Genomic DNA, 23875 nt, shown 5'->3' on the forward strand with positions numbered 1-23875 from the left:
TGCAGCTTTTAACTTTCCTTACGTCTTTACAAGCCTTTGAAAGGTTTAGGTAAAAGTCAAACAGTTAAACAGCTTTGTTCTGTTTAAGTATTGGTTAGGGATTGGGATAAGGCAGCTAAACACTTTAGACAAATGCTTGCTGAAAACAAGCAGATCACTCATAAGGCAATGAAACCTGGGTCATCAGAACTGAAAGCAAAAGCATGCACATGTCTCATTTCTGTAAAGTGCCGACAAGGCCCGTCATTGTTCCTGACATCAGTCGACTGGTTAAATTAAGGATAAATAAACGTGACCTGACCGTTGAAATAATAGCTGGTTAAGTTGTTTCTCCGTCGAAGGCAGTTTCGATGTTTAAGGTCTCCTCCGAATGCTGAAACTTGATATATTAAATGCCTGCAGTTCTCTGTGTCAAGGTTCAAAGGGAAACTCTTTAACTGTGATTTAGAGCTCTGAGCCATGAGGAGAGGCCATCGAGTGAGCGGCTGAAATGAAGAGGATATGAAAAGTGCTGTTGATGCTTCATTGGAGAAGGATCAAAGACATTTAGAGACAAATGATCAGAATGAAAAAGTAATTACCATCAGAAAGTTTTTTTGTTCTGTAGGTCCAGAAGGTTCAGCGCACACACGCATAACCTTGCAGATAGACTCTTGGACACAACGCAGAGATGACTGAACCAAGGCCAAGATTCAATATAAACAATTAAATGATTACAAAGAGTGTGTGTGTGTGTGTGTGGAGAAATGAGAAATGGAGGCACTTGCTGACATTTTAAGAGACGTCATCCTTCTCTGTCTTTTCAGATAACCTAATCCTTCTCATCATCCATCTTGTTTCTCCTACTAAAGAAGGAAAACAATTATTTCAGTTCATAGTTCATACATGGACGTTCTGCTCTTATTGCTCCACCTTGTACTTATATTTTTTAGTCTCTTTGTAAGTTAAAATGAAAACTTGATCTCGGATCATGAAGTAACGCTGGCAGGGTATCGATGTGACAAGTATAATCTTAGGGTTGCTGGAGTTTGGATCACAGTGCAGTGAGAGCTTTGTGTCAGAAATGCAGTGCCATTGGCTGATAAAAAAACAGTTTGTAGTCTAACTGGAGCAGAATGAAATACTGTGGGATATTTCTGTCGCTAATTACCTCCAGTGGTGCAGCGTTTAGTGGAGAATTTACCAAAACCGGAGATGTAAATGAGCCGAGCAACAGCTTATATACGGTACATGCATGAAGTGCTGCTAAATATGATTCGATGCTGGACTGTTTTTTGGAAAGTGATCAAGCACAAATTGAAGTGTTGATTGCTGCTAAAGATGAGTGTGCATTTATCCTGCACGGGGAAGGCTGGATGTGAGGAAAACCATGCAGCTTCATTTAATACCCAAGTCCCAAACAGCCGCCTGTCCCTGTCAGGATGGACATGCTACACATCGTTAGATCAGTTAGACTCTCCACAATTCAATTGTTCAGTTGATTTAACAGAAGCAACGGGCCCCAAAGTCTAAATTATTAAATTAAATAAGAGACAGAGAGGCTCACAGGTCTTTGAGCTAGAGTCCAAGTCAAGTCTTTGAGCTAGAGTCCAAGTCAAGTCTTTGAGCAAGAGTCCAAGTCAAGTCTCAAGTCTTTGAGCTAGAATCCAAGTGAAGTCTCTAGTCTCGGAGCTAGAGTCCAAGTCAAGTATCAAGTCTCTGAGCTAGAGTCCAAGTGAAGTCTCAAGTCTCTGAGCTAGAATCCAAGTGAAGTCTCAAGTCTCGGAGCTAGAGTCCAAGTCAAGTCTCAAGTCTCTGAGCTAGTGTCCAAGTCAAGTCTCAAGTCAAGTCTCAAGTCTCTGAGCTAGAGTCCAAGTCAAGTCTCAAGTCTCTGAGCTAGTGTCCAAGTCAAGTCTCAAGTCAAGTCTCAAGTCTCTGAGCTAGTGTCCAAGTCAAGTCTCAAGTCTCTGAGCTAGAGTCCAAGTCAAGTCTCAAGTCTCTGAGCTAGAGTCCAAGTCAAGTCTCAAGTCTCTGAGCTAGAGTCCAAGTCAAGTCTCAAGTCTTTGAGCTAGAGTCCAAGTCAAGTCTCAAGTCTTTGAGCTAGAGTCCAAGTCAAGTCTCAAGTCTTTGAGCTAGTGTCCAATTGAAGTCTCAAGTCTTTGAGCTAGAGTCCAAGTCAAGTCTCAAGTCTTTGAGCTAGAGTCCAAGTCAAGTCTCAAGTCTTTGAGCTAGAGTCCAAGTCAAGTCTCAAGTCTTTGAGCTAGACCTGCCCATCCTGCCTAAGATTGCACTAAGTACTTGGGAGAGCACACCTGGAAAACTGCTTTGGGAAACCAAAGCAGTTTGGTTGGACTTGGACTGGAAGTCCACGTTGTTACATGATCAACAATAAACCTGAAACCTTTTTTTCACAGAGATTTCAATGACAGCTTAAACTGCTGTAAGTCAACACACCCCGCAGACTCTCAAACCAGTGTAACGTTATAACTAAATAAAACTGTACATGTTACATGATCAACACTAAACCTGTAACCTGTTTGCAGTCACCGTTAATAATTAACGTGATGGCGGCCAGCAGAACATAAATGATTGCGGTAATCGGCCACCACAAGTTTGGCAAGTAAACAAACACTCATTCGTCTTTTCAGAACGAACAGTCAGAGTTAACCTCTGGTAGGTCGTACATGTAATTGATATGTTATATGATATCATCATTTTTATACAAGTAATATTCATACTGGATGAAATAAATAGTAGTCATAGTAGCCTTTGCCCTCACATCTTTGCTGAGGAAGAGTTTTGTGCAAAATTAATAAAGACCTGTCCCAAATATAGGCAGGGTTATTTCAGGGATTTTAGCAAATTAAAGCCCAGGCTAGAAATCAAAGTACGGTAGTTAAGAAATGTGAGACATTTTTTGTAAAACTTGTAAACTCATTTGACTAGATTGTTTCTGTTAGCAGATTACTACACTTCAGTTATATCGAAGTGGAATGAGATGCTAAGACCCTTGAAAAGTCAGGAAAAATAAGCAGGATGCACCTGAGGGAAACTGAAAGAAAAATAACCGGTTGCTGCTTTGTTGTTCGTTTGTCTGGTGTTGTAGTGCCGTTTCTCTTTCTCCATCCATCTGTGTCTTTGTTCAAACACTGCTGCAGACGATCCACCTGCTGCAGACATTTCAGCCACAGCTTCCTGTTGCAGCGGTCAGTCAGCGGTGGTGACTATTGGTTTACATTTTCATTTCCTACATTAGACTAAAACATGCAAGTTTCAGCTTTTCTTCCATTTTACAGGCGCAAAACCTCAACAAGGTTCTTTACTAAATCAGCACAAACACAATTTTACTAGTTTTGCTCCTAAACAAGGCCAAAAATCTCAGGTAATTATCACCCCAAGAGTTCGAGAGCTGCAGAACATAACTTGAATTTAAGAGATCCACTGATATTTAGAAGATATAAGATTAGAGTTACGCCAACAAAGGTGGGTCGGGAAACAACAGCTAATAAATACAAGGCGTGTCAGCTGATTTGCATGACTTGCCCAATCTATTTATAACGAAAACTCTCGAAATCATGTTAACAATTTCAGTTCTTTTGAAACGTTCAGCCAGAAGTCAAGAGAAGGTTTAAATCGGCTAATTTCAAGTGATTCTCTGGATATCAGAGTATTTACTCAGTGTTTTGTATATTGTTCGTTCATAATAACAATAATTCATGAACTGTCTCCAACTGTGGTCTAGATGTTAAGTCGGATTCAACAGGAAGTTTCATAATCCTGTTGTGTGTTCACTTTAACTTAGAACTAAACATCATTCAATGTTGTCTTTGTAATCAGCGTTTGTAATCATTGTTGCTTTAATGATTGAATCTCTTTTTATTTCCTCCTCTGGGCCCTCCAAGCTGAAGATGATTGGCAGGTTGAAGGGGCCACTCGCTCTCCTCTGCCATGTGTGGTCCTCGATTTAGATTTTTGGTTGTCTGGCAATCACCGTTAATAATGATTGTAACTGCAGAGATGTATTTCATTTCAGGCTCTTGGGAGAAGAGAAGAAATTGAATGAAAAGTAAAGTGGAAGTAAAGAGAGAAATGTCGCTCTGTCTACTTTGTCTTTTTCTTTTTCTCCTCTTGTCTGATGCCACATCTGCATCGAGAGGGAAAAAAGAGATGGATTGTCTTCTTTGTTTCTTTAGTTTCCTACAGTAAAACATGGATTGTGAGACAAGTGAGGAGAAGAAGTGAAGAGAGTGAGGTGATAAAAGGACAAGGTGGCTCAGGGAGGAATTTGGATGTTGAGGATGTGTCCATGAACCTGAAAGAAAGGGATGGGTGGGTGGTCTAGGAGGTTGTATGGGGAGCAGAATAAAAACAGAAGAGCGCTTTCATTTTCAGGGGAGAGAGAAAGTGAGGTCCTTTATACACCAAGGCAACGGGCCTGTAGTTGTACACTGTGTGTCTGATTTAGTTGTCTCTTACTATTAAGGACTGAGCTACTCAGTCCTAGCTCAGTCCGTAAGGATTAGGATTAGGGTTAGTACCTCAGTCTGTAAGGATTAGGCGGGGAACCGGAGGGTCGCTGGTTCGAATCCAGCTCCAGAGTTGCGGAGTGTGGACTGGTAACTGGAGAGGTGCCAGTTCACCTCCTGGGCACCAGTTTCAACACCTTCTCTTTTCAGGGCGTCAAATGCCGACGCTGTAAGAAAGCCTGACAAAGCGTCGGTATTTGACGAACAAAGTAACCTTTAGTGTCCGTATGAGATGCTTTTTTTGTGGTATATATGCAGTTTGGTTAGGTTTAGGCACAAATCTACTTGTTTAGGTTTGTAAAACACTGTGTTTTGGGTTTAAATAAGTATATTACGTGATGGCGGCTGGATAACATTGGAGTTACTTGAAAACCCAGGGCGCCTCATATGGACGCCAAAGGTTACCTTGTGCTTCAGAGACCAACGCTTTGTCAGGCTTTCTCAAAGCGTCGATATTTGACGCCCTGGGATGAGACCAGGCTCCCAATTTAGTGCAGTTTCTTATGTTTTGACCACAACTGTGCTTCAGCCCATCCAGAGAATGAAGCACTGAGGAAATAACTTGGTACAAAGTGAACCAAGTGGAGTGTTTTTCTGAAATAATGGATGAAAATAGACCCTTTGTTCAGAGGATGTTGTAGTGGAAATGAAGGAGATTATTTATACCAAAATAATTTGATGTTTTCTAGTCAATCATGCAGAAAGCTGCCGTGGAAAGAGTGAAGTAAAGACAATCACCTCCATCACCTGATGGAGGAGGAAAATAGGGGTTAGCAGTGTTAAACGCAAAACACACAGGCCTTGTACGTTATTGATACTCTGACATTTACGTTTGCTGACCCAAATTGGTCAACGTCCTTGACTTCATCCCAGTGTCAACTAGCTGCCTGCTACTGGATCCGCTATAAAAAACAAACACCATCTACCACCCAGACCAGGAAGTGTTTAGACTGGGGTTGAAACATGAGCAGTCCTGGAAAAGGGAACCATCGCCGAGCTTCACACAAGTCAAACTTTATTTACATAACACATTTCCACAGACTGACCACAACAGAAACATGAGAACATCTGGACTGCAGCTAGCAGTTATTGTAGCTGCTAGAGTTGGTGTTTCACTTCAATAACAATAACTTTATTTGAATAAAACACAAAGTTAGATACAGCTAAGGATGATTCAAATAAGTTAAAATATAGAGGATAGATGCACAAGAAAAGCAGAACTAGAATTAAAATGGAGAAAGGAAAGAAAAGAAAATAATTTAAAAGATATTTTTTTAAATAAAATGACACATAGTGAAGTGAAAGGAGAGCTTTGATCGTCGAGCGCTTCGCTCAGATGGAGGCAGGTAAATGTTTTGTCCGGATACGTCCTGACAGCGCTGTCAAATAAACTGAGAGGAGGAGAAGGAAGACATTGCTACCTGAATTCACTAGAACAACAAACAGACGAGTTCAGTTTCAGACCTCAACAGAAATTATGTGTTACTCTATACCTCGCTCGTATTACCAGGAAAACAACACAGAGGAGGAGGAGGAGGCCTCGAGGAGGTGTAGGTAAGGTCCACTTAACTTTCTTTGCTGAGGGAAAGTACAAACTTGTTTTTTGTGATACAGGTTAGTTTCCCCAGACACCAGTCCAGGTCCATCTGAACCATTTCTCCTGTTCGAGTGTCCTCAAGCAGCACAATCCCCGCCTGCTAATTCAGTCCAGGCCTTTATAAAATAATCTAGCACAGTTTTCATGACAGATGTGTAAAACACTGATTTTTTTTGTTGAGCTTGCCAAAAATATTTATAATGTCTCTATCTAATGAGCTACTGCACAGACATTTGGTGTAAAACAGGGTGTCAGAGAGAAGAGTATAAAGGATGCAATGATCTCAGATTGTCCTCCCTGGATGAATAAAACAAATAAGATTTATTTTTATTTACATGCATAAGAAATAAAGTCAGAAGCTCACCAGCACTAAGGCGGAGCCGCTGATGGAAACAGCCTGGTTCAAATGGCCCTCAAAGCCATTTCGATCTTGCATGACAGTCTTAATGTACCAAGCCACGTCGGATCACCACTAAAACATTTTACTAGCTGGTATTTTTCCTCTGAAAATACTTTTACAGTCTTTAATGGCTCAGGACGGGTCTTACATTTATAATATGCTCAACTGTGGTAAATGGAGTGTTCTGGAGATAGCAGTGCTGCAGTTACAGCATGCTCCAAATCTCGTCTCTTACTGCACACACATATAATGTTTTATATCAGACCCCTGCATCTCTATACTGCTTACTCTCAGTCTTATTCTCTTAATCTCTGTATCTTGTAATTAGAACCAGACAGCCAACCCACTGTAAAGAAGCTGCTGTTTTTAATATCAGAAGTGACGTATCTAACCTATAATATGTTTTCCTTCGTTAGACAGTAAAGCCTGCGGTCACAGTTATGATGTATTTTGTTGTTTCAGTGAATTGCTGTATGTCTTTACCTTGATGCCTCATGGGCCATTAGCCTCAACTGCAATTTTGTGTGCTTACAAAAATAAAAAAACATGTTTTCATGTCTCACTGGGAGTTGTTCACAAGAGGCAGCTTCTCGTGCAAACGGAGAGTCAGGTACTCGTTACCATCTCACAACCTCACGGTGTCAGGACAGCTGGGCTTTGGTTTCTATCATCCTACAGACCTGCTTTCATTTGAATCCAAACCCTGAAGACATGAGCCATGAGATGCTTGGTTCCCTCTGGTCCCCTATAAGTGTTAGCATGTGCTAACTGAGTCAATGTGTTGCAGCTTGTCTGCAGAGGCCAGTGACTCACGCGAAACAGAGGAATCAGTGTGTTGTAGAGAACAAACTGTGAACACACGCATGTCTTCTTTGGGACAACAAACATTTCTGGAAAGAGTAAAATTAATATATGTTGTAAGAAACTAATATTTAGTGGTATATATAAATATATATATACCATTAATGGAGAAACAAATTTTTATCGGCGTAATAAATGTTTTCTGAAATGATAAAAACCCATAAATCCCAACAAACACCAGAGATGAGAGTAGCTACGTTAAATGAACTGAAATGTTTCAACATTTCGGAAGTCTAATCTTCTCTAAGACGACTGGCGTTAGCTGCCTTCAGCTACCAACCCTCTTTAAGCAGATGTGGACCCTGTTCACCAAACATCAGCTAGCGATGTGTTTATTCTCTGGCATGCTTTTCTTTGCACTCTATTCTCACACTATATCCATATAGTTGGAGTTCACATCAGGATCATTAGCTAATATTTAAAAGAGAATGAAACTATGATTCGAGGTGGGTCCAGAAGTGTTTAGTCAAAGGGGGGTTTAGTCTCCCTGGGACCCAAATTTACAAAAATACATCATGAATTGCTGTAACATCTACATTTATAAACCACAGATAAAGGACACAAACTGTGAAAATGTATATGAAATATTTTTATTTCATTATAAAAGTAACCAAAAACTTTGTTTGTATAGCGCCTTTACTCACATCTACCACTCACACACTGAGCCGAAGTGCTCAAACAGAAACTAACATTCACACACAGGTGGAACTGTATCTATCGGGGTTCAGTATCTTGCCCAAGGACACTTCGACACGCAGCCTGGAGGAGCCGGGGATTGAACCGCCGACCTTCCATTTAACGGGCAACCCGCTCTACCAAACATCTATTCTCCTTTCTGTGTCTCACTCCTTTTCTTATCCCCTCTCCCATCATCCCTCAGCACCAATACCAACATGTCTTTTTTTTTAATGATGCTGATGGGAATTTAATGAGAGGAATGGGTGTGGATAAAGTTTTCAACCAGCTGATCTATACTCTGGGCGCCATTTTTGTAAGTGCCACTCTGAGGTCATGCTGAGTATTTAGTCTGTTTCTTTATTTGTTTTTATGGAGTCCAAAAGCCAGTTTCACACAAGTATGTGGTTCGAAATTGAATCGACACATCTTGAAGGAATCTTTGCAAAGAAAAAATTATTTTGTGTACTTTCCCCTATGTTGTTGTGTTGTGTTGTTTTGAGATGCTTGTCTAATTTATTCACTTTAAAACTTCCATCACTGAGCACTTCCCCACATATTGCTCTCTCCTCTCCATTCGGAATGACTTTGGTAAAGCCAGCGTTAATAAACTCGTCCTTTTACTTTAGTTTGGACATTATAGGATCAACAGTGACAGATCGCAAACTACGGACATGAATGAGGTCAGCATATCAGGAAAAAGGGAGAGCGAAAACCTCACCCAGCATCTGAGCTGAAGAGACCAGTGAGGCAAAAATCAATGCTCTTTACATATTGTAACATTATTATGCATTTTACTAATAAAAATAGGTCTGCGACCCATTTCGGGTCCCGACCCTAAGTTTGGGAAACATGCCTGTATGCTGAAAACATTTCACTTCTCGTCTGAAACGTTTCTGCCCGACCCTGAATGACCCTAAAGACGTTAAATGCTTGGGAGTCCCCACCAATTAGAGTTGAAGAAGCTCTTTGAGAACCGAAAGCAGGTCCAGTTGCCTTTGACTTTGACTGAGCGTTTTCACAGAGGATTCTTGGCGTACAGCTGGGGAGGAATGCACTGTCCTTGGCGAAAATATCAGACACACAATGATGAATAGTAAATACTAGACTTTTGGATCTGTGCTGGAATCTGTTTGCTGTAAAACCCTTGGAACGTGCTGCACATTCACAGACATCTGTTAGCTGGTTTCTTCTTGAAAGATTAAACACATTACATTTTGAAGCTCTTTGAAATCCTCTAAATTGAATGAATATTTTAGTTCTTCTTCTCTGGTTGCTGATGCTGTCAGGTCGGTCAGTGATGCTGCCAGCAGAGAGCTGCCAGATGTTTTCTGTGTGGCGTGAGAAACATCTGGCAGCTGATACACACCAGGTTACCCTCTCACAAACACTCCCCATCCATATTCGGAGCGTTTTTGTGATCTGTATAAACCAAAGGCGTTGGCGATGTGTAATAAAGTGTTTGGTATTTGTTTGGTATTTGACGGGGTGGTTATAATCAGAGATATATGACGCAGAGCAGACAGGATTCCTCCTGTCAGTTCTTATCTAATCACTGTGTTTTTATCTGTGAGCGATAGCACACACCGCCCCGTCCTCCCTCTCAGCATGGGTGAGGTCTCTGTCACTCATGTTGTCACTAAAAACTGACGCGCTGTGTACAATAAATTGAAAAGGTCCCGCTTGTTCAAATAACTCAAAGGAGTAAAATCACTGCCCTCTCTTAACTTTTACTTGCTCAAGTTTCCTTTCATCAAAAGCAGCCAAACAGATCATGTCTAATTATTATTATTCTTTCAAAGTGGATATCTAACGGGAATGTTAATTTATTTATCATTGCATTTGAGGAAACTTTACCTTTTTAGATCTGAAATAGCGCATTAAAGTCTTCTGAAAGTGTGTTGGTTTGTTCGAGTATAGTGCAATTTAACACGAACACGTAATGTATAACTGATCACGGAGTATTATTTTAATCCTCATTTTAAAATAACACGTTAGTCAGAGTTACATAAACATTTGCATGAAGGGAAATCAAAATGTAATTAATGTAAATAACAGTTTCAGTAAAATAGTGTCATCTTTGGACCGCTATGTTAGTCATGCGGGCCAGACATTATTCCAACAGAGAATTTGCAATCATTTTCCCATGTTGTATAAATAATTGGAGCTGAAAACATTTGTAGAGTCAAGTATTTTTGGGGGCTTTTTCATCTTTATTTTATGATAAGATTGTTAAGAGAGACAGGAAATGTGGGAAAGAGAGAGATGGGATGACACACTCTGTACTGGCGCCCCCCGATCGACCACTACTTTCATAATGTAAGGGGGAAAAAATTTGTATAAAGCCTTTAGTGTCTCCAGAGGGAGCTGTGTGAAGTCTGATAAATATCCTCAAGTGATGTCACTTAAGTCAGCATCTGTTGGGAATAAAGGAACAAGTTTGAAAATGAAAACAATCTGTCGGTGTGGAGCTGGAAAGAAGTGATATTATAGACTCTGTCGCTGCTGCTCATCTCTGCAGCAGGCTACGTTAGCTGCTACTAGCATAACACAAGCAAGTTTCTGACTTAAAGTTGGTTATCAACATGCATTGTGGGTAATGTAACCGCCAAGTTTTCACAATGACAAAAAGACGCTCTCTGGTTCTGCTGCATCAATTTTGATACTTCCTTTTCAACTGTCCACCGTGAGTCCGACAAAGTTACAGAAGCGCAGTGCTGAATGTGTGGACTACTCTTAAGAACTGTCGACCTTTTAGAATCTGCTTCTTTTCTTTGTCTAACGTGATACGAAAGTGAATATTTGGTTCTGTTGGTCTAACAAGAAATGTCCCAGTAGACCTGGGAAACTGTAAAATTTAAAGCTTTCTCATTTCATTAATAGATACAAGGCGAAAACAATCAATAAGGGGAAAAAAACATTAGTTGCAGTCCTAATACATAAATAAATATAGCTGCAATATAAAAGCGTGCTGGGTGTGTGTGTGTTAGCTGAATGTTTTTCAGCAGTTCTGAGGTTGTGAAAATATTTTAATGGCTTCATTAAAGCTCAAACAAACTCTTTATCCTGTTTTAATGAGATAACAACCAGCTTTTGAAGCTTAAATAAATAAGAGTGCAGTCCATAAATAAAGTTAAAATGAGAAAGAGCTTTTGGAGCAGAATGTTTTCCGTATAAAGATGTTGGCTGCTGTTCTGTGGCTGATTGATCAAAGGTGTTTCCCTGAAGTCTGTTACACTGGACAGACTCTTTCTTCTGCTACTTGGTGTGTGTGTGTTAGAGACACTAGAGCTTCGTAGCGGTGATGAAAGAGGAGATAACGAGCTGTAATGCTGAGGATTTCCACCAGTTTACCTCTGACTCAAACACACATACACGTGATGGAAACTGAGGGGAGACATGAAATAACCAAACGTGGAGTTCAATTCTAAGACGTGTTTTTATTTGTTTGACTTTTTAATGATGCATGAACGCTCAGATTAACATGTTACAGTACTGCAGCACATGTTGTGATGTAATCCAAACTGGCTTACAGTCCGGTCCCCTCAGGCCTTTTTTTTTAATGATCAAGGTTTTCAAGCACTGAGGGAGTGATTCACTACATCAGAGCGCCTGTGGACTGGATCCAAAACACGCGTATGCCACGTTTTATTTCTAGCTTGTCTGATGGTGAAACTCTTCAGGGGAGAAGTAAAACATATTGGCACCAGCCAGCAAACAGTAGAAGAAAATGCTGGCGCCACAAAAAACACTGCATCATCAGGATATAATACAGTCAATACTTTAAAGATCTCAACAGTGGAAGTGTTGACTGTCAGATTTGTCACAGAATCAAAGCTTTCACCCAGTTTCTTTAGTTATTGAAACATAACTACTTGCAATGTATGATATTAATGTTTTAGAATATATGTACTTGGGGGTGGTGATGGCGCGTAGACCTGGGTTTGATTCCCACTGTGAGACATCCACCATGTGTCCTTGAGCAAGACACTTAACCCCTAGTTGTTCCAGAGGCGTGTGACCTCTGACCTGTATAGCAATTGTAAGTCGCTTTGGATAAAAGCATCAGATAAATGTAAATGTAATGTACTTTTATATACAAGATAATGTTCAAAGAAGGAAATCTTCCAGTTCAATATGTCTTAAACTTATGCCTGTTCCACACTAGAGGATTTTCAAATCTTAACTGATTTTAAAAACCTGGTATACCACTGACATAACGAAAGATGGATCCGATTTTTAATGTTTTTACCTTAAGAACGCACACACCAGACAATTCAGTCGAGACTCAGGACCACACACTCGCAAAAGAAGAGAATCAAACTGTGGATGAACTCGAGGCTGAGAGGAGGAAACCAGCAGGTTCATGCAGTTTATAGTGCGAGCAGATACACAACACAGTGACACTACCCGGTCAGCAAAAAGTATTCAAAGTATTTATCTTTTTATATAGTATAGTTTTTATTGGTAGTGGCAGAGTCCGTCACATTCAGCCTCTCTGTTTACTGTTGTCAGCGCAGTAATAAGATACTGCTGTAATACAAACAGAACATCCTACTGCACATTAAAAGCTTTCAAGTGGTGCTCCACGTGTCCAAACGTTCTGTGGTTGCAGCCTCTCCAATGTGAGGATTTGCAACTTTTCTCTGTTTTATATCGTTGTAAACTGAATATCTTTGGGTTTTGGACTGTTGGTCGGACATAACAAGACATTTGAAGAAGTAACCCTGGAACCGGAATTGACATTCTTTACAACTTTATGAAATGGCATAAAAGAATAATTATATATTATAAAAATAATCGTTAGTTGCAGCTCTTTACTCGACCAGACAAGCAGAGGTCCATTTTCATATTAACATATTTTAAAAAGACTTGAATCTTTGTTTTATAATCATGTTTTTTTTAATGCCACAATATATTTAACAGTGTAAATGACTGTGATATTATTAAAACATACAAGGTAATCAGCAAGTCATTTGAGGCATTTAGTTTTTCTTGTTAATTGTTTGTCATTGCTTAAATATTTTAACACATTTAAGTGTGCATAAACCAACTGCAGTTTGGTTTCTGGGACAAAGAGGTGAAAACACAGCCTTTCTCGTCTTCCAGAAGTGGAAACAAACTTTAAACCAAAGTGTTTCTTTCTTTCTGCAGAGACAACAGTGAAAAGGAAGCGAAAGAAAAATGTTTCCAAAAGCTTGCATGTGTGTGCTGACGTTTTCTGGGCAAATCAAATTCCACCTCTCACCTCGTGTGCACACCAGCCACACACAAAACACACACACATGTCTGAGCACACGCACACACACACACACTCTCAAACACACACACCATTTTAATGAAGCAAATCCAGTTTTAATCACCTTCCTGATTGCAGGCAATCAGTGTTCATCACGTGGAACAATCAATCACACACACACAGATGTTAGACAGACTCATATTCACTCCTTCACACTTGCATACCCTCTAACAGACACACACACTCAGGAACTGACACACTCATGCGTGTGCTGTACAGGTGTTCGGCGTGCACCCAGCTCTCCCAGTGTATTTGTTCCGCCTGAAGTCTTTCACAAATGTTCGCCTTTATCCACAGCACCCTCTGTCTTCCTACACACACATAGACACACACGCAATTGCATACACCCTTTTCAGTAGAAACAAATATATGCACAACACACAGACATCCATGCTTAGTTTAGTTTCGGCTCTCTGAGAGGTTTGTGGAAATTATCCTGTTGATTAGACTGTAACAAGACATGACGGAGTAGATCAGCAGCAAATCACCCGGCTACATTCAGCTCGTTGTGAACAGCCTATAATAATCTCAGTTAGCATAAAGAATTTTACTTGCTATGTTTACAGGTCTCTGCCAAATTGTAGAAAAGATGAAAGGAAATTTTTTTAGTTAAAACAATTAGGGATTAAATGTGGATGAATCGTACCTTACTCTTATTGCCAGTAAGTATTTTGGTATTTCATGAGAATGAGATTTAAACGTGTTTCCAGAAAAAGTAAATTTGTTAAACACTGTGAAACTTTTCAGTTCAAGTGAAAACATAATCCTCATTAGTGCCCACACACAGCCCGCTTTGAAAGATCTAATCCAGTTTTAATCACCCCCTTGATTACAGGCACTCAGCCTTCATCAGCACTAGCAATCAATCACACGCCACACACACACATACACACTATTACTTATCTGTATATATACATTACAATAGCAAAACCATCAATTATTTTCTGTTTTACAAAATTGGAGCAAATATTTGTCTCTAACAGCAGCAGAGTTGTTCTGAGACCCAGCTGGCTTTAGTCTTTTATATAATTATATCTAAAAGGGTTATTTTGAGAGATTCTAAGTCTACCTCCCCTCGTTGTTTAAGAAAGTGGCTAAATGATTTGATTTCCTGTCTTTTATTTTGTGTAGATGAGTTACTCCTCAGCTGAATAATGCTGTAAATTTGTTAAGAGTTGGGGTCCACTTATTATTTATATAAATAATAAACTGTTGCAAGTAAGAAGTATGCATATAGATGTATGTGCCTTACTGTGCATTTTATTTGAACTGCCACTGTGACAGTATACGGACAAACTCAACCTTTTTTGTTTTGTTCATATAAACCAATCAGCCATAAAATTATGACCACCTGCCTAATATTATTTTAGGTCCCCCTTTTGCCACCAAAACAGCCCTGACCCGTCGAAGTATGGACTCCACTAGACAACTATGTCCTGTAAGTTGCGAGGTGGGGCCTCCATGGATCGGACTTTTTTGTCCAGCACATCCCACAAATGACCGATTGGATTGAGATCTGGAGAATTTGGAGGCAACACTTTGAACTCGTTGTTTTGTTCCTCAAACAGTTCCTAAACCATTTTTGCTTTATCCTTCTGAAAGAGGCCACTGCCATCAGGGAATAGCATGAAAGGGTGTACATGTTCTGCAACAATGCTTGGTTGGGTGGTAAGTGTCCAAGCCTTCAGGTAAATGCAAAGTAACATCCACATGACTCAAGGTTTCCCAGCAGAACATCGCCCGAAGCATCTTTTTCCCATCAAAGTTCCTGCTTCTAACACATCAACTTTGACGATAAACTGTTCACTCGCTGCCTAATATATCCCACTCACTGACAGGTGCCATGATAACAAGATAATCAGTGTAATATAATTCACCTGTAGGGGTCATAATGTTATGGCTGATTGGTCTATTGCCTAGTTTAAAATAAAAATAGAAAATAAGGGAAGAAACTGATTTCTTAATGTGTGATGATTGAACAATGATGGACTGACAACCAACACTTTTAAATCCTTTAACAGTAAAAATGTACATTTAGATACAAACCAGCTGGGTGGCCAGTGGAGAACAAGACAAGCTTGATTCACTGACGTGTAATCACATCATCATCCTCTTCCCCTGCTGACCTCTCAGCCCGACTAATCCTGACCTCACTGATGCTCTCACACAATCAAACGCACAATCGGACACACACATACTCACTAAGAAGGAGTGCAGAACTAAAAGCCGAGATGTGAAGAGGTTACGACCTCATGCCATTGACCAATCAGCAGAAATCCAGATCACCGCTGACCAATCAGAAGCAATCAGCATCAGCTCCGGACCTTGATTGAAAGGAAACGCAACATTTAGTCCATTTAACTGAATTGCATCCAGACTCACTGAAGCTTTGACTAATCAAATCATCGTCACAAGGCTGAAAGACTGAAATAACTCAGACACCGGCTGCACTCACGCTTTAATGCATTTTCAAATACTTTACTCCCCACAATCAGAATTGATGCTGCTGTTGAACGTCTTATGTTTTTACACATTTTTAATGCGTTTTCTAGAGACTGCTGACTTTAAAAATGTGGGAGGCTGGACGAGTTATCAGGAAAGCTAATGGAAAACTTCAGGACAAATTCGAACACGCTGTGGACTGTGTGTGACGTAAAAGGTTTCCTCCGCTCTTCAGTATTTCATGTCATATTTTCCACCGCGTCCCCCTCAGGGAGAGTACTTTGAGATATCTCCTGCTAAGTTTCCTTTCATCAGGTGGTCTATTTCCCATCGTTGGTTCACTTGATGGATGGGATCTATAGGACCCAGTGAGGCAGAGCCAAGTGCAGCAGGTCCATAAAATGAAATCCTGCTTACTTATATTGTCTCCAGCTCATCATGTGAGGCTCAGGGTCGAGGCTAATACCCTACAGACGTCTGTGCTAGAACGTGGATCCAGACTCTTATCCACTGCTTATGGGATTGTTTTATATATTGTTTTATTTTCACCTCCACAAGTAATGATCAAAACTAATTTATATTTTGTATTCCACTAATGAGTCTCATTTAGTGTATATTTTGCCTTTCTGCAATGCTAACCGATATAGCACAATGATGTTGATGATGTTCTCAACATGGACTCAGAGGTTTTCATGGGTTGAAATTGTAGGACATGATCCAAAATGGACCTGTGGAAAACCTACCCAGACCGTGTGCACATAAATAAATTTACCAAGCAGCAGCTGGTAACTGAAAAGGACAGAAATATAATAATAATGTCCTCAGAACTAATATAAAGTCACAGAAACTCCTTCTGAAAATCGTTGTTTATATGCTTCAAAAACTTTATAGAAATAGTTGAGTTAAGTCCTACTTTCACCTCCTGCACCAACAATAAAACTTTATGGCGCCAACAGGAATGTAGAGAGACAGAAGGTAAATCATTTTCATCATTACATATTTCAAATCTGTGACTCGAATTTCAAAAAGCAATTTTAGAATTTTTATGCAGGATACTACTTTATAATAGGCAAACTTTTCCCTTACTTTAACCCTAATAGGAGATGAGGTGCTGCTTAAAATGCATCAGTAGCTTTGGTCTCTGTGAGGTTGGATCATTTTATTATGGGAGGAAAAGCATGTTCCGTTGATCCTTCACATATTTAGAAATAATCACCTTCGTGTGTCCTTTGAATGGTCCGGCCCCACATTTTTAAACACAGTTTCAGTGGTAGAGGTTTTCTGAAAAAATATCTTTTTTGGCAAACAGGCAGTAATTGCATTTTAAATTGCAGTTTCTTTTGGGAACACAGTGAAGAAAAACTGGGTATTTAGCCTGAGCAGCGATAGCCATCAGCAGTTAACAGACAAAGAAAAGATCTATAAAGGCACCAAAACTAGAATGAAAACCAAGATCTTATTAATCTTATTAATAATCAGTTTAATGTAAAGTGTAATGCAGAACCACCACATGGCAACCACACAGAGAAGGAGTCACTGAACTGTGTGTGTGTGTAAATTGGCTCAGTGAGAAATGAGCTGTGAAGATTTTATCAATGCACCATGAGCAGACCTGCTGTTTGATTGATATCAGAGGAAGAAAAGCTGGCGGCTCACCCCGAACTCTGCAGTGTGTGTGTAGATGTGCACTGCAGGATGTGATGTACAGCAGAAACATTTGGAAGAGTTCATGGATAAACCTTTTGTACAATTCTTTTTTAGAGGTCTGTGATCGGCAAAGACAGAAATGTGCTCCTTTAAATTGCTCCATATTCACCAGCTCTCTTCTGTACGTGCTGAGAATGTGTTTAAATTTGGCATTTTAAAGAGTAAAACATTAAGTAACAGAAATGAATAACTGTTTTTTCATCAAATCAAACAGGTTAATAGTTGATGTGGTTGTCTGCCTTTAGAAATCATTTTTTAATCCTTTTTATTTCCTTTATATATCCGTCATATCATTGAATTTATTTATATTGAATTTTAAAATCAAAAGTGAAGTGAAGAGCTGTTTCTTTCTTCAGCTCAACATTCTTCAACATTTGTCTTTTTTTTTTCAGAGTGAAAACATGTTCTCTATTAACAAGATTTTGGTCTTCAGACCTCCTTCAGGTCAAATTGATCTGAGCAGTAAAATGTTATTAAAAAAAGTGAGTTCAAGAGATCAACAATGTGTAGGATTTATTGATTTAAGTGCAAGGTCTTTGTAGTGAAAGGTAGAAGACTGAGAAGTTACTTTCATTGATGGCTTGATTTATTCTTTTTTAATGGGGGGGGGGTGAAACTCCTTAAGAATACGTGTGATTAAAGGATGTACAAATAAACCTGACTACGGAGTTTATGTTTCCCTGTCCCCTGTCCACCCTGATGAAAGAAGTGTGATTGCCGCAGCAGTTGATTTATTTCTTTTTAAATGTGTTTTGCTGGTGGTGACTCGTAGCTAATGTGCCGTGTTGCATTCAAAGCCACGACTCTCCCCGTCTTTTGAGCCACCAGGACAAACACAGTGTGTCCACAGTGTGGGCGGTGCACTTCTTTTATGTCATGACAGTCTTGTGGACTTTCATGGTTAATTTCCTTCACTCGTTCAGGTGATTATCTGCAGCACAGACACGATAACTTCAAGTTTAATCAGTTGCTTTTACTCAAGTTAATATTTACGGCTGGAGTTTGTGGATTTATCTGCAGTCGACCCAAATTCACCAAATGTTTTGCAGGTGGAGGACTTTTAAAACCAACAGATATAAAGAAATCATCGCTTTGTCTGAAAAAATGTTTATATTAAAGAAACATCCCAGAGAGCAAAATAGACTACAGCTTCACTAATGATTATTTTCATCATCGATTAATCTGCTTATTCAGTTTGCTATCACACAAGATAAGGAAAAACACAAAATATTAACTTTGAGAAGTCGGGACTAGAATATTTTTGGTATTTTTTTCTCAGAAAATATAATATAATTAAATATAAACTTAGTGGCAGTTTATTTTTCTGCGATAGACTAATTTATTAATGGTTCCAGCTCTGTAGAGTGAACGACCTGGGTACAACTTTTAGTATCATTTTAGACGTTTTAGGCTCCGCGGTCAACTTCGCAACTCTTGGCAAAAATAAATATGCAACATCCGGTTAGACTTTCAAACTAAAACACTAGCGTTTTGAAACATCTCCATTTTGAAATGGCGCGTTATTAAAGTTGTGAAATGTTGCAAATTGGTTAGGTTTAGGCAACAAAAAGAGATCCTGGTTTGGGTTAAAATAACTCCGTAAATCATATAACATGTAAAAAAAAAATAATACAACAGTAAGAAAACATAAAACCCTATTGCTGCAAAAGACAAATTTTGGATGACATTATTATTGTTATTATTTTAGGACTATACATCTTCAGATATATTACATTTGGAATGAAACCCAGTCATTTTCCCTCCTCGCTCCAGTTACCATCTACAGCTCTGGGAGACCAGGCTGACAGCATCGCAGAATAAACAGTGTGGCGGCCAAGCGGCAGGGCAGAGGCAGAGTTTCAAGGTTAATTTGCTGTGCTTGTTCAGGTCGTTTTCTGCCTGCTTTAGCACCGACTCCCCGGGGAGACCAGAGGCGAAGGCCCCGCAGCCCGACTGATGAGCTGCTGCTGGGGCTCGTGTGTGTGTGTGTGTGTGTGTGTGTGTGTGTGTGTGTGTGTGTATAGTGGGGAAACAATTATTCAGATCATTTACTTAAAGAAAAGTGCCACATTAAAATTTAATAAATGTAAATCAAGTTAAGGTGAAAAACTTAAGGTACTCATTGTGCAGAATGGCCCTAGAAGTGTTATATTATTATATCAATGGATCATTATTATTATTGAATTCATAAGCTTTAATGTTTTTGTTGGTTGAGCTGGAGCTCATTTTAACCAGTTTACCATTTTCTGCTACGTGGTTTAATCTACATTAAGGCCTCATATTGGACAAACCAATCGTGATTTGTAGGCCTATGTTAAAAAACAATAATTTTCTTATCTTATCCTCAAAGTAACAAAAGCTGTTAGCTAAATGTAGTTGAGTAAAAGTAATATTTCTCTCTGAAATGTAGTGGAGAAAAAGTGTAAAAGAAAATGCAAAAACATAAGCAAGTATAGAACAAGTGCCTAAACATTTGACTTAAGGACAGTACAGAGTAGATGTGCTAAATTACTTGTCACTACTGGATGTTTGAGAGAGTCAAAGAAGCTTATATGAAAACAGTTGAAGTCTTGATTTTTTCCTGTTTCACTGAAATGATTCTTCTCTCTCGCTCTCAGACCTGAGGAATGGTTCGGCTGTCTTCTGGGAGGGCGGAGTCAGCGGTGGATACCAGACCTTGTTATTGGACGAGGATCAGGGATGGCTGTTGGTAGGAGGGAAAGACCACATCTACCTGCTGAGTCCTGACAGCTTAGATCTGCCCACGCGTACGGTGAGACTTCAAAACACACTGCTGATCAGAGCTTCTCACTGTCTGCTGCATCTCAGTTCAACCTTCCGGTAAATTAGACAATTAAACCAGACGGTTATTTCAAAGTCTGGACATCTGTTTCTATGTGTTTTGTTTTCTCAATCAGATCCACTGGCCTGCTGCCAGAGAACATGTGGAGCACTGCAGGCTGGCAGGGAAAAGTCTGGAGGTAAGCGTCTTTAAATCACAATATGAGACAATAAACATCTTTCTCTATAAACTGTATGTTTACAGTGTGTTTTATAGATTTTATGAGCGATTGCACCCACAAAATATCTATGCAGACTCTGTTAGCGTTTGTTTTTTCCTATTCCTCTCACTTTACTGTAAATATGAAAATACAGACAGCTAACTTAGCTTAGCACAAAGACCCTCCAAAGGTAACAAATACACCTACCTGCACCTTTAAAGCTCACTAATTAGCACGTTATATTTTATTTGTTTCAACTGTGCAGCTACCAAAGTGTATAAACAATTTATAATTGTTCAGGTGGTTATGTGCCAAGAAAATTTTTAGGCCACAACCAGTAACTTCCTGGAGTCTCTACTGGTTAACTGGCAACTCATCCCGGCCAAGAAATAGTTAGATGTAAGATAACATGTAAGCCCCTGTGAAAATACAAAATTGTTGTTTTTACCCTTGGTTTTTTGAGCTTTAGGGGTGCTGGTAGGTAGATGCTGTTAGGTTGGACAGAACTAGGCTAGCCGATTCCTGCTTTGTGCTTAGTGTCGATCCTGAATACCATAAAACTTCAAAACTTCAATAAATAGCTCAGGCGTTTATTTGCTTGAATCCCTGAACTCATCCTGCCGATATTTGGGACAGTTCCTTTGACCATGCTGGTAAATCTAATTAATTAATAATGTGGTGGTCATTGTTTGTAAAATTATCTAATCGATTGAATTGTGGACAGCATTTACATTGGTATGCACGATCTAAGTAGCTTAGCTCAAGCAGGTGACTCGGTGGGCTTCAAGAGGTTTGTTCATCCAGAGAATGTCTATAAAAACCAGACCAGGCTTCTAATTGAGACCTGCGTTGACCAGGCCAGCAAAAAGGGACTAAGCTGGGACTACGCTTTCAATTTAAGTGTTACTGTGTGCGTATTTCCCAAAATGTCCAACTATTCCTTCATATTAAGATGCCGCAGAGATTATTTCATCTCTTTGTTCGTACAATGACACATGCTTGCTTTTCTTTATTGTTATTTCTGTTACATTATTAAGAAAAAATAGAATGTTAACATATTTTATCGTGTGATATTTTATTTGCAGACAGACTGTGCCAACTTTGTGCGGCTGCTGCAGCCTTTCAATAAGACCCATGTGTACGTTTGTGGTACCGGCGCCTTCCATCCTCAGTGTACATACCTGCACTTAGGACACAACACAGAGGTAAAGCGGAACAACAAATGTTTATTTGTCTTAGTCTACAGATGCTAAATAATAAATGGTCGATACTTGTAGAATACAACTCAAAGCACTTTCACACCACGTCACATTCACCCATTCACACACTGATGACAGAGGGTAAGTTGCCACCTGCTCATCAGAAACAGAAATTCACATTCATACACTGGTGAAACAGCCATCGGGAGCAATTTGGGGTTTAGTTTCTTATCAGCATCCGTAATTAATCAGCCGAAAATTTCAAAAATAGCACTTTCGGTGGCCTAATATGTCAAAAGGCCGAATTAATTTTACCGAACAATTACGCTGACATGTTGGCAGTGTAGTAGGATTTCAAAGTGTCAGAGAAAGACGCAAAAATTGCCGTTTGCAGACACTGTCCTGCTGAATTGTCTCCTAGCACATCCACTCAAGGCAACAAAAGGTCTGACCCGCTTTGAGAGTTTCTGAGAAGGCGATTAAGCTAGCCGCACCTCAATCTGGAGTGCACACGTATTCAAGCCTTTATGGTAAATCCACTGAAACGGACCAGAGCGAGCTGACAGGCAGGTTAGAGACTTTATCTTGTCAGTTTGTGTTGCAGTATGAGAGTCCTACCCGAAGAGAGGCTGTGAAGTCTTCATGTTGTGCGATACGAGAACCACATACAACATTATTTATCAAATTGGGTCGGACACGATGATTTTAGTGCAAGGATACACGTGACAATGTCCGGTTTTCGTAATAAGGTTAATCGGATTATATTCACAGAAAGTATAAAAAATATGTATGTAATGTATCCATTAAAAGTAAATGGACACAATTTACTTTACCGGACCCTCTCGGGCCTCGGACCCCCCACATCGTAGTCTCTCCAAATCCTGTGGGAAACACTGAGTAAAAAGCACATTGTGACTTTTTAATTTATGCAATGGCAAAAAAAGCAAAATAAATGGAAAAAATGTGAAAAACCTTGTGTAATCGGGAATGTTTTTCATTATATTTGGCTTCGGCCAAGAATTTTCATTTCGGCGCAATGAAATGAAAATTCGGTCCCTAGCTTATATTTATTCCTTATTTAAGCCTCGTGTTTGGTGTGTCAGCCCCTGAGAATCAGTCAGCTACTCTTTGTTGAGCTTCCATTTTGCACTGACAGTCCACAGTCATGCAAGAAGAAATCAATCAGAAGAAAGTGGAAGCAGAGAGTCAGTTTCCTCTTTGCCCTTCTGTTTATCGGTCGTTCTGAGTTTGTGTGTGGTCTCTCTCTCTCCTGTAGGAGCCAGCGTTCATCTTGTCTCATATGGTGGAGTCGGGCAGAGGAAAATGTCCCTTCAGTCCGAGGGAGCCTTTCACTGCTAGACTGACTGGTAGGTCTCCTGCAGTTCACACATAATGTACTGTGTGTCCAACTACTCACACACACACATGCACACTCACACACAAGTGGATATATTAAATCATTTTTTGTCATTCGCTAACAGCCATATTCATTCTTTGGTGACACTAATGTTCTGCAGCGTACAATTCCAGCTCTGTCTCGGTCCTCGCTGCAGCTTGTCCGTCCAGCTGTGGCGTGTGTGGTCTGCTTCAGTTATTTCACATGCTGACGTCAGCTGTTGCCCCATGCGACTTTACGGACATAAAACACATCAACTACATTAAGATGCTTCAGACAAAGATCCCCCATAAAATGAATTTGTCAAACTGAGTTTTTTGTATCTGGTAGTTGTGCCTGTGTGGCAGCTAGAGAAACAGGACTTGTACCCTCAACAGCAAACACATGGGTTGGTTTTGGACATTTGTCGATGCCTCGGGAGGATAATAAAGTGGTTTCTTGGCATCAAACAATGCAAGAGGACTGCGAGACTTGCTAGCTATCTGGGGATTTGCAAATTGCTGTAAGTTAGAAGTGGGTTTGGGAGTTCTGTCAGCTCGATATTGAAAAAAACTGAGTGTGACAGTGTTTAAATTGAAGTGTTGTAAAAGACCTTCATGTAAACTTTGTTTGCACAGTCTTACTGAAGGGACACAACTGAATAATGCTTTTGTGTTTTGAACAAGTCATAAGAAATAAAGATAGCTACTGTGACAACTAGGGATAGGTATCGCTACTCGATACCTTTATGGTATCGACTGAAACAGCTCAGTATCGAGCAGAATCGAAACATCTCCAGTCAAACTTCAATCG

At 39.8% G+C, this 23875-nt stretch overlaps 1 protein-coding gene across 1 annotated transcript in view; it reads left to right on the top strand.

The window, feature by feature from the left end:
- The window catches only part of si:dkey-49n23.1 (semaphorin-3D), a 112795-nt gene that overhangs the window by 66254 nt on the left and 22666 nt on the right, over positions 1-23875 (top strand). The window contains exons 3-6 of the mRNA XM_038697693.1: positions 20105-20259; positions 20405-20467; positions 21574-21693; positions 22964-23054. Of these exons, the coding sequence (XP_038553621.1) occupies positions 20105-20259; positions 20405-20467; positions 21574-21693; positions 22964-23054 (429 nt within the window). The remainder of the gene's footprint in view (positions 1-20104; positions 20260-20404; positions 20468-21573; positions 21694-22963; positions 23055-23875) is intronic.

This window comes from Micropterus salmoides, unplaced genomic scaffold, assembly GCF_014851395.1.
Source record: "Micropterus salmoides isolate LMB-PRFRI ecotype aquatic unplaced genomic scaffold, ASM1485139v1 Ms_hic_scaffold_4, whole genome shotgun sequence".
Taxonomy (NCBI): domain Eukaryota; kingdom Metazoa; phylum Chordata; class Actinopteri; order Centrarchiformes; family Centrarchidae; genus Micropterus; species Micropterus salmoides.